General features: G+C 39.9%; 1 protein-coding gene across 4 annotated transcripts in view; it reads right to left on the reverse strand.

Annotated features, from left to right (window-relative positions):
- The window catches only part of STAG1 (STAG1 cohesin complex component), a 164,337-nt gene that overhangs the window by 67,720 nt on the left and 84,591 nt on the right, over positions 1-12,026 (reverse strand). For all 4 annotated transcript variants that reach the window (XM_088170640.1, XM_088170639.1, XM_088170637.1 and 1 more), the window contains 2 exons: positions 4,372-4,448; positions 1,218-1,422 (listed from right to left, as the gene is read on the reverse strand). In XM_088170640.1, the coding sequence (XP_088026766.1) occupies positions 1,218-1,422; positions 4,372-4,448 (282 nt within the window). The remainder of the gene's footprint in view (positions 1-1,217; positions 1,423-4,371; positions 4,449-12,026) is intronic.

Here is a 12,026-nt window from a genome sequence, read left to right on the forward strand (position 1 = left end):
GTTTAAGGGAATATAGTTTAAATAAGAGACATGGATTTCCAGCAGGATATCTAGGCTCAAACAGTGCTCACCTTGGAATACTGAATTTGAAGAGGAAACTCCAAACCTGGAAGCTTAAGCCTGCATAATTCACAGTTTCACCATCCCATTGCTATGTATGGTGAAGAACACAAGGGAATGCATTTCCAAAGGAGCTCAGTCACTGTGAGTTGAAGGGTTTGGGTTTCAGTTTTAAAATCAAAATCCACTCAAATCTGGAGTTGTTGTTGCAATATCATTGGAAATCTGCCTCTTACTTGGATTCATAACAAGAGTTGAAATTTTAAATAAATTCTGATTGTATTTGTTTAACACTGGGTATCAGTACACTTGAAATTGAAAAAAATGTGTATGAGGCTATTGTGGAAAGACTAAATAGTAATAAATACTGGCCATAGAAACATTGAGATTATGACAAATGTCTGCTGTAAGAGTTTCAAATATCTGGCATGATCTATGAACCTTGCAATAAGATGGATTTCTTGCCACCTGACATGACCAGCTGCAGACACCTACACCCAAGCCAGCCACCCTGGTAGTGCTTTGTAATTGAGAAAAATAGCTCCTTGTGGAAAGCAATTCATCCCTCTTAGAGGAGACATCTCATACAGGTGTGATGAAATACATAAGGAAAGCCACTTCTACCTAATGATACACCCAGGGCTTTCCTTAGGTGAGGCAGCTGCACTGAAAGGTGGTGTGGCTGCAGGCAGAAGACAGGGAGCCCTACAACCATGGCCCATTAATCCCAAACATTATGCTTCTCCAGAGTTAAGGCACAGATTATTTTTTCTGGTGAACAGAAACTCTTTGATAATACAATTGTCCTGATACTTCCTTAGAATAAATTTATACTCTAAAATATAAAATTACTCCAACATTCTGCACAACAAGTGAACAATTAATAACAAAATACAAGACATAAGCATGCCACTTCTGATTGTCAGGATTCACTGGAGGCCTGGGGGATGACAGGAATCCCTAAGTGCCTCAGCACACTACTTTCCAAATAAAAAAGGAATATTTTAAGTATAGTTGTACCATATGTGGTACTTGGATTTGATGAAGCTTTGCGCAGTTGTTGGTCAGGATCCACCTCAATCCAAATGACAAGCACTTGTCGCAGGGGATAAGCAGTGCAAGCTCAGTGACAGAGCCCTGCAGTGCAGCTCACTCACCAGCCAGGGTGCTGGTGTGCCGGAAGGCGCGGACCTGCGAGTCGGAGAGGCCGGTGAGCAGCGAGATCACCGTGTCCATCATGTACTCGTCGTAGATGATGCTGTACTGGCACTGCCGGATCAGCACCCCGATGAACTCGCAGAAGTTGGAGCGGAATTTCTTCCACTGAGGCCCAGGCATGGTCAGGGGATAATCACCACTGTCCTGCAGAACAACAGAAGAAAAAAATCAAGTATTAAAGGTCTCCTCATTTAATCTATTTTAATGTTGGTGTAGCCATTGTGGTCCACGGTTCTAAACTAAACATCATCTTGTTCCTTCAAGCCAAGGGAGAATAACAAATAAAACAACACATCATTCTTCAATAATCAGGGAGGCTCACTGGTACAAAACCACTTTTGCAAAGACGTTGTAACTGCTTTCCACTTGCAGTACTGGCTCCTTATAGTCCAAAATAAGTATCAAGACTCAATTCTTTTCCTTGTATCCTCGGTTCGGGAGTGGGAGCAAAGTATGAGAAAGGAATATTTTGAAGTATTTAAGGTCAAACTTAAAGAAAGGCTCGTGTGATTGACAGTTTGTGTCATTTTCCATCCCGACTTCAACTCCAGGTTAATACTCTAATCAGGTGGCTGCCCCTCCCCCCAAACTTCACTTTGCTCAAGCTTACAGTTGAGTATGGTTTACTCAAGCTTACAGTTTCCTTATCAGAAAGCAAACACTGCTCTGTTTTATCTTGTAAATGCAGCCTTTATCTAGCGGCAGAACTTGCCTTCTGATAGCAGTAATGGAAATTTTACTACAGATTCATACACTTCATCTTCAAAAAATTATTACAAGATTGGACTAGGCATGTTCATTTAACACCTCTCCAGGTCTGCTCTTACTAGATTCACTATATATACTGCATTACAGGGACACTGTCCCCCCACAATCAGAAAATGCTTTTTCCCCCTCAGTGAAAAAGCCTGAGTATAAATCTCCCTGACCACTTGATCTGTAAGCCAATTCCAGAGTATCCAAAATATCAAGGCAGGAATGCTCCATCCTGAATCTCTCAGCCAGGATAAGAAGTCAGTAGTACTAAAGTTCCATCCATTTATACACATTTATTCTGTGTTTTTGTGAGGAATAAACACTTTCCTCCTCAGGACTTACCATCCAGACTGAAACACGCAAAGGCAGCAACATCAGCACAGAGGAGATGCAATCAAACACCTTGAACCTAAACTTCATAAACAACATTCCCCTACAGAAAACCCTTTAGCCATCACATTTAACCTAATCACACCCATTTCAACCACACCAAAATAACCTGATGGATCTCTGCATGTGAATTTAGGTACACAACATATGCTTGAGGTGTGTGTGTATGAAGTCTTTTTAAACAGAGCCTCCTAAGCTGAAGTGCTGTGTGTAACTACTCATCTCTGTATGGTGCATTTTTAACCTACAAGTACATATCAGACAACTCTTTTGAAAAGCCTGTGAAGACTATACCATAAACACCTCATCTGGCTGAAATTGGAAGAATAAACTTACAATTGATCTTTTATTCTTGAATATAAAAAATAAAAGTGATACATTAGTGACACTGACACAATACTTGATGGCCCAGTGCTTAGAAAATTCAAAGTAAACCAAGTCTTTGTTCACCTGCCAACTCTACACAAGAATTATGAGGGAATTCACCTACAAAACACCTGTACTCCCAAGGAGCCAAACAGTGCAGCCAACGGATGTCCCTGGAATTCTCTGTCCCAAAGTGAACTTTGTGAACAACGTTATTTACATAGTTGAAATCCTGCACAAGAATTTTTCCACTCCTGAGGAGGAAAATCAATACTTCAATTGCTGCCATAAATGCAAGATTCAGGCTAGCAGCCAGCTGATTCCTGCAGCACTCATGGAACAATGGGACAATCTGGGACTTCTGGGGTACTGGGGGAGCTGTTACAGGTGAAATGCCAACAGTTTATTGCAGATTTCAAAATACTCATTGGGTTGCAGTCTAGGACTAACAATTTTGAGTTTTTGTAGAAAGTCTCGCAAATTCTTTCACACATCCATTCAAACGTTAAGGCAAAAGCTAGAATTGAAACTTTTTAGAACTCCAGTAGTTCTGAAAAGTTTTAGATAATGGAGCAAGAAAGACTATGTAACTCTTAGAGATGTTGCTTTCAAGTACATTCATATGAAGAGGCTTTTTCTTCCTGTGAGAATAAACTTTGACAGCTTTTAAAAAGATTTTTTTGAAAAATACTTTCTTCATCAAATATGGGATAATCATCCAGCAAAAGGAGCACCCCTATGGCTGTAGTCACGCATTTACTGAAACATTTTGTTGTTCAAATGGTGAAGAAGGAAATTGTGTATAAGTACATCCTGAAAAAGAACATATCTTGTATTTATTGTTTTGCTGATTAACTTTCTGAATCACAGTCTTGGCACTTCATTTAGAATTGGTCAGACATTGCTGTCCTACAAAAATTCCTGCTCCAGCTTTAGTTTTCCTTAAACTAAACAAAAGGAACGCTCAGAATATTCAGCTTTTTATACACCAAAAATCAAAGAAAATACAGTTCAAAAATCTCAAAGCTAAAAAGCATTCACCATTAGGAACATGTTTATTTTGACAGAAGATACCCAGTCTGAATTGTAATTTACTTGTTTCAAACAAAATGCTCAGATCTTTTGAAAGATTATTTCTTTCTGTATCAGTATTCCAAAATGGTAATTTTCATGTCAAGTTCCTATTTGGTTTAAATTGCCATTTAAAATGCACAAAACATTAATTTGCACAGAGAAAACAGAGCAGAATGCTGCAATGCTGTCTCATGAATCTGAAGTGTCAGGAATCTGGAGCTCTTTGTTGTACAATGGCACTCCCAAGAGCTGAAGTTCAGCACCCAGAATGCCACCACCACTCTCAGAGGGATGAGAGTTCTCCAGTTCCTCTTCCTGCCTGCTCTGATGAGCCTCTCCCTGCCCTGTTACTCCACATCCAACAGCTGAAGTTGCTGCTTTGCTTGTCAGTGCAGTTTCCCATACTGAGACATTATTTATCCACTGGCCCACTGCATTTTTAATTTAAACCAGAAGTATATGGTAAAATATTTCATAATGCTTCAAAGAACTCTTTGTATACTCTACCTCATCAAATTCTTCTGTCATTTTCCTTATGATTTCTGCGTTTTGCATGTTCCTGAACATTTCAATTCTTACTGTACCTGTAATGTAATGAAAGAACAAAAGAAATGAACACAACATGGTTTTGCTACATCAAAATATCAATGTTTTTCTGCTGCTAAACACACAGCTCAGTGATATATATACAAGAGTATGTAGAGTGCAAAAATAACAGGAATCATTTGAAAAAGGCTGTCTCTGGAAGAAGTAGGGAAAGAGAACTCAGCTGTTCTGTAATGTCCTTTCAAACAAGGAATTAGTACCTTTTTCCATCCTTTCACTCTTTGCAGCCAAGCCAAGTGTGATAAAGCAGAGATAGCCATGGAGGACTCATGTCATGTATGAGGCTGCCCAAGGCTTTCAGTTTTGTGTGCAAAACCCAATGAGCACCATCCTTCAGTTTCACAGCCACTCCTGGTGGTTCTGCACTTTGCATGCCAAATGCCCTGGATCACAATCCCATGTTCTCTATGCACCCACTGGGAGGTCTCACACAGCTCAGGACCAGCAAGGTTTATGGACTGAGGCACGTTTTCCAAACCCAAAGGCTCCAAAGGGCTCAGCCAACATTTGAGCCAGCTCAGCATCAGAAGCAGCCACTGTATCTCTGGTATTCTTTCATGTAGATTTTCCACTCCCCCTTGTTACCTGAACACTGGAGGATTAATTTTTCATCGTAAATCAAACAAAGTTACCAAAATTGAAAACAGAAAAACACAATAGCTATAAATGAAGATTCAAAATTCAATTAGCATACAAATAAAATATTCTGACATATTATTGCCTCTGCAACTAGACCTATCTAAATATCTAACCATATAACCCAGGGCAACATAAAGATTTCTATTTTTTTTTGCTGCTGCTGCTGCATGATCTTCTCTTCCTCACTTCACAATCTTCTTTTGTTAATGGAAGAAATTCAAAAAAATTAAGCAAACTGCAGAGCTACGAAATCCATCCCAACATCATTAACGTTACAAAGAGTAAGTCTCTCTCTCAGCTTTTGCAAAAAGTTCAACTGGATTAATGATCCACTGCATGGCTTTAAAAATTCAAACCATAATAGAAGCAGCTTAACAGCTAACAGCATTAGTCACTCTACAGAGGATACATAAAGATAATTAAAACATACTAAATATTATGCAAATGTTTTAATTCTGGTAGTTTATTCGTTTTAAAAAAAGCATTATTAGAAATATATGCATGTCAAAACATGCAAGCACAGTTAGAGCACACCAAGTCTCTCTGTATTAGTAGGGGTACAGTTTTACAAAGCAAATGAAATATTGATTTCTTGAATTGCCTTTGCTTCTTCATGAAATAATATTTGTTATCTATTACTTACTGGGTAATACTGTCAACCTCAGTTCTGACAATGGCAATTTAAATTTGTGTATGGTAATTTCCATATAATTAACAAACAATTACTAATGCAATATATCAACATAAAACTAGGAACCCAAGAGAACACCACCATGTGACAGTTGAAAATGTATTTTCTCAGCTTGGAAACCATCTGTACATGCAGATATAGTTTAATCTTTCCCCCAGTCCTGAAAGTTTAGTTTGGGCTAAACGAAGCAGATTCCCAGTGTGTCTCATAACAGTGGACAGGTACAGGAATGCCCCTTTCCCTCATGGCATGCTGTATCTGCTGTTCTTCCCACTGGCAGCATGCCCCTCAGTCAGAGTAATCTACTGACCTTTGCTGTTTCACTGGTTCACAGCCCTGATTCGAATTTTATTCTCATCTATTTATGGCATCTTCTAACAAGCCATAGCCTCATTTCTCCACAGCCATGGCCAGGCTTGTTTACCTTGCACGAGCAGAAGTGAGAGGACATTCTCTCCCTGGGCACTCGGAGGGTGTCACTGATCCTCATGCAGAGGTGTCACAGGTGAGGCTGGGGAGATGCTCCAACACCTTCCAACAAACAATGGTGCAGTTCTTTGGGAGCAGGAGACACCTGACATCTCCCAGGGCTGCCAGGGTGGGTAAGAGCTCCACACTGCCACAGGAGCATCAGCAAGAGCTCAGAGTGGAGAACAGCACTTACCCCCGTCCTGTCCCGTTCTTTCCCCTGTTTTCCAGACCCAGTTTATAGAAGTCATGGAAAGCATAAGGAGTCTTTCTGCTTATGTGGCAGTAGGCAATGGCTCTGGCCTGACTGCTTTTCCTTCCACCACCTCTCCATCAACCAACCACAGCACAGCCCCATTTTTCTGGCAAACATTTAACACTGTAAGTACGCCATGAAGGTGTTGCTCAGATGTCATCACAACATTTCAGCACTGCAATGGCCTGTTGACCATTATTCAAACTCATAATTTTTATGGTTAATGAAAAACAAAACTTTCCCATGTAAATGGGAAAATATAACAGATTATCTATAAAGCACAATTGAAGGAGTGGCATGTATCCCTCAAGTCTTTGCCTTACTCAAGTCGCTTCATGTCCTTTTCTAAGCTGAGTTTTACCTCTGCCATGTAGCTCTCATTCTGTATTTAGTGAGGAGAATTGAAATTGTCTTAATCCATTAAAAATTGAGAAGCCTATTTTACTTCAGGACTAAGTTCTCAGTTAAAACCTCTTCACATATATTGTGTTTTAAAAGGTCTTCTCACTGACATGTAAGTACATCTCCTTAATGACCAAATTCCAGTTAAACTTTCAGCTAAAAGAGGAATCCATATAATTTGTCAATAATCACAGAACCCAACATGGTCTTTAAGAGTAAAAAGAAAAAAACCCATGCAGAGAAAAAAACCCCTTAATTTCAATCAGAGAAGTGAAGAGAAGAGAGACTAAAGGGCCTTTACAAAATAGATGAATATACCTTAAAAAAACCCAAACTGTGTACAAAACCAGCTATGGTATTTCTGGGAGATATAACACACTGTGGACTCAGTGGCTTGAAAACATGTATTTTGAGTAAGAAGAATAACCAGTTTTATTAGTAAGTCCTGTACAAGCAAAGCAACAATAAAGATCTCCAAGAGCTTTACAGGATGTGTAAGGCCTCGAGTCTGAGCAACAACCAGCCTTTACTACCAGGAGTTAGAGAGGGTTACCCTTGGGATGTGGGTGGTCCCATGACTGCCTTTCCTGCTGCAAACAGGAAGTACTGGCACTGACCACTGCAGGCAATCAGGGAACACCATCACACCAAGTGCCACACTCCAGTGGCCTCCTGTACATGGCAGCTATGGGATTTCTACAGGAAAAGAAAAGTCAGAGGAGAGAAATATCAGCTCTAGCAGCCCACAGTCATTTACTCCTGAAATCTAAACTGCTGATGGTAATGAATTATATACTATCTAAGATACCACCTATACTATATGGTCAGTTTTCATCACTGAGACCTTTATTCACCAAAGCTACACAATTTCATACCTTCTCCTTTGGACCACCTGCCCACACTGAGTAAGCTGCAAGAAAAGCAGTGGGAAAACTGCAGCTCAAGACTGAGGTGAATAGATATGAAAGAGGCCCAGTCTCCTGCCAAAGGAGGATTAATTGTGGTACCTTAAATTCATGGTAACTGATTAGACTGATCTCCGTAACACACAAACTGGAAAAATAGGAGAAAGATTTATGGAGGCATTGAGAAGAAGACACAAGGAGATTTGCCCAGGCATGAAAAACACAGTGTGTTCTTTTGCATCAGCTCAAAGTCAATAATGGGGACCACACCACCAGAACCTAACTGATATTGCCAAGAGAGGGCAAGTTTAATAAAACATCTGTAAGGATGGATGGTGATTATAGAACTGCTGGATGGGCAGTATTTATCTCCCTTGATATCATTCAATGTGCAACTCCTATACCTTTTGCCCCACTTAAAATTTAGATCATAAGGAATAATCCACTTTTATAATGTCCTTAAGTGCAGTTTTCAATCATCTGAGAAGTGGTACTGACAAATTTCCTGTGACAGATGATAAAGACTGAAGTCAAACCATGGGTAACACAGGATTTCTCAGTGCTCAGCCTGGACCAGGGTACTCTGCTGTAGCAATTCCACTGACTGTTTCCAGGAGAGAGCTGCCTGAATCTAAAAAATTACTCAGTTCAGTAGAAAAGTTCATTTTCTGTAGTTTGCTCACAATCACGTAAGAACACTGAAGTAGCTCTTACCTCACTGGAATCAATAGATGTTAATCATTAATTTAAATAGAAGCAGTACTGGGGCAGTTGAAGCATATCCAAATAGATGCTGAGACTCCTAAATCCCACCAGGGCTCCTGACTTTCTATTGATTTCTGTCTCTGAAAACTGAAACTCTTTGCTGAGACCAGAGGTCAAGACTTGAGAAAGATGTCAGTCTAAATATTTGGTTGTATTTCCGCACATGTAGGAATAGAAGACCCTTTTACTGATTTATTCCCCAATTCTTCCTGCTGCATGGACTCTACAATGCTCAACTTGTGCTGCCAGTGAAGCAATATTCTAAACCAGAGGCTTCCTGTAAGGCACACAGCCAATTCATCCTTGGAGCAGCTTTTGCCAGTGAACTCTTACTGAATGTATCAGCAAGAATCCCAGTGGAAAACCAACTACAGTCTTGTGCAATTAAAACCTTATCAAACAGAGAATCGCAGATAACTGCTAAAAAGAATTCTAATGGTTCACCTAAGTCTATCCTCCTACAACAAAATCAAAAATATGTTTGAATGTGTTCTGGGAAACCTCTTTGCAATGTGAAGGCCTTACACACAGTACAGTCATGAAAAGTCCACTCTCTTGCTGCAGTCTATTTCTCTGATTGACCTTCAGCTTATAAACTCTGCTACATACTGGAAGAGAATTTTGTTACTCTTCATTTTTACATATGTGATGAATTGCTCTAATTTTTATCATCATGCTCCTGCAGTTCTTGTACCTTTACCTTTAGTAATTTGATTTTTCAAATTCCATGATTTTCAGACCATTGCACAGCACATGAACGAAACAAGTCGTTCATTCTTCAATTCCTATTCCTCCTTTGCTTTAGGTTACAGTTGAGTGACAAATAGAAATCTTGGAACAGGACTCTTATTTTTTTGCCTTGGTTGTGCTTCCCACACAGAAATTTTATATCCATTTTTCTCTTCCTCTTTTGAAGACCGTTATTGTTTTGTTCTTCCCTCTGCTCTCACAGAACTAGGACTATTATTATTATATCATTATCATTACTTTTTTCATTAGATTTCCATCCCAATGACGAGAATTTCCTCTAGTGAAGATTATTTTCCATTTGCGTTCTGCATTTTCTGTATCAAAAAATGCTTGTCAGCATCACATTGTAAGAATTCACTGAACAATCATTAACTTGTTCTCTTCTACTCCTTGATAGCACCTCACCAGTTTGAGGTGCTAACCTAACCCTAACCCTAACTGTACATCATGCAACTCTATATTCCAAGTATAAACAGCAGTGAAGCTTTTGTATCTGGCCTTCTTGTTTTGATGGCTCATAGGAGATGTCTCCAGCAGAAACTCCTGGCTTCTCTCCCCTTCTGTCACCTACACATTTTCAAGAAAGCTATTCTGGATTTCAGAACAAATGTAAACATTATGCAGGACAAGGATTTAGTGGCAAATTCCTTTTCCTGAAATTTCAGATCTTGATTTTGGTAGAAATCCTTCCATGCAATTTTCTGGAATTGAATGAAGACCAGAAAAGTCATTACAGAGAACAATACATTAGCACTGCCACCTTTACTGCAAGGTGCTGTTGAATCTGGGAAAATCTGAAAGGAAATCTTCTACTGTAGAATGAGGAAACTTTGTTTGTTAGTGTCCTTTCACTGTCCTTATGGCTCTTTAGTGCTCTCTGCTCCCAGTGCCTGACTGCCACCTACAGACCCCACTCTGTGCCCACGATGTACACCCAACAGACACTGTCACTGGGAGAGAACAGGACATTCCAAGGGACCACAACCAAAGCATGTTCAATTCTACATCCTTCATTACACCAGGCCCAGAAATCCATTACTATTCTGGTTTATATAACTTAGACATAAGGAAAGAAACACTTTGCTCCTATTGGCATTTAGAAATTATTTTAATTGTTTCTGCTATCTATTCATACTAGATTTAGCCTAGAAGACGACATCTTGTCCAGTATGGAAATGTCAATAAAATCTCACAGATTTTACAAAAAAATTTAGCTTTAGGGACCAGGCCTAGCCAGTGTGGGTTTATGAAAGGCAGGCCCTGCTTGACCAACCTGACCTCCTTCTACCACCTGCCTAGTGGATAAGAGCATGGAGGTGTCCAGCTGGATTTCAGTAAAGCCTCTGACCATTTCCCACAGCCTTCTCCTGGACACATGGGCTGCTCATGGCTTGGATGGGCAGAGCTTTCAAGGTAAAATCCATCTGGATGGTGGGCCCAGAGAGCAGTGGGGAATGGAGCCCAGGTGGTGGTCAGCCACAAGTGGTGTCCCCAGGACCCAGTGCTCATGTCACTCCTGTTCAGTATCTTCAGCCACGATCTGGATGAGGAGATTGAGGGCACCCTCAGTAAGAAGGTGCAGGGAACACCCTCTGAATCCCTACCTAAAGGGAGGTGGGAGCCAACTGGGGGTCAGTCACTTCCCTCAAGTAACAAGGAACAGGACAAAAGGAAATGACCTCAAACTGTGCCAGAGGAGGGTTAGGTTGGATATTAGGGACAATTTCTTCACCAGAAGGGTTCTCCAGCCCTGGCACAGGCTGACATAGCAGTGGTGGAACACCCATCACTGCAGGGATTTAAAAACCATAGGGATGTGGCACTTGGGGACAGGGGATAGTGATGGTCTTGGCAGTGCTGGGAAAGGGTTGAACTCAGCAGTGTCAGAGGCCTTTTCCAATCTAAACAATTCCATGAGTCTGTGCTTAAAGCAATCAGTAATGTTAGTACTATCAATATCTATAAGGAGCATCATTAAAAGTTATCAGTAAATCTTGGAGGATTTATTAATTTTTTTACTAACATAGGGGTCACTGTACAATATAGAGGACTACAGTATCAAATACTTGCTATTTCTGATACTCAAATTCAATGACAATTGTTTAAGAGCAATTCTGTATTACATTTAGAAGTTCAAAGTTCTGAATGAGATTAAGGAGTTGATAACTTCATATACATAACTAGCATTTCATATGGTTTGAACTGCTAATCTCTTTTAAAATCCAAAATGCTATTTGATCCAGGACATAACAGTGATGGCACTGATTCCTTCATTATAAGTATGGGAAGAAATACATTGAAGATAATCAGAGATTTGTAGGTCACTGGCAATCCAGTTATTTACCCTTGCTGAAAAAAAAAAAGTATAGATCTTTAAAGAATAAAGAGATAGAAACTTCATCCCTACTTTAAAGGAAACAGATCCTATGAAATTCTGAAACAGCAATTATGTGTGAGAATTTGTTACTTGTTTAAACTATGTTGAGTGTCAGAAGAATAAAAAAGGGAAAAAGTCAAGAATTCAGGAGTGACCCAGAGAACTACACAGCATTAAATGTAACTGCTGTGTCAGACTGGGAGGTGTTGTACTACAGATCTGGTGTGTCTGTTCAAGGGTTGATGTTATTTCTGTCAAGTAATTCTTCACAACCTCCCTGGAGCTCCATGAGGCATCAATAAG

Source organism: Sturnus vulgaris, chromosome 10 (assembly GCF_052056855.1).
Source record: "Sturnus vulgaris isolate bStuVul1 chromosome 10, bStuVul1.hap1, whole genome shotgun sequence".
NCBI lineage: Eukaryota > Metazoa > Chordata > Aves > Passeriformes > Sturnidae > Sturnus > Sturnus vulgaris.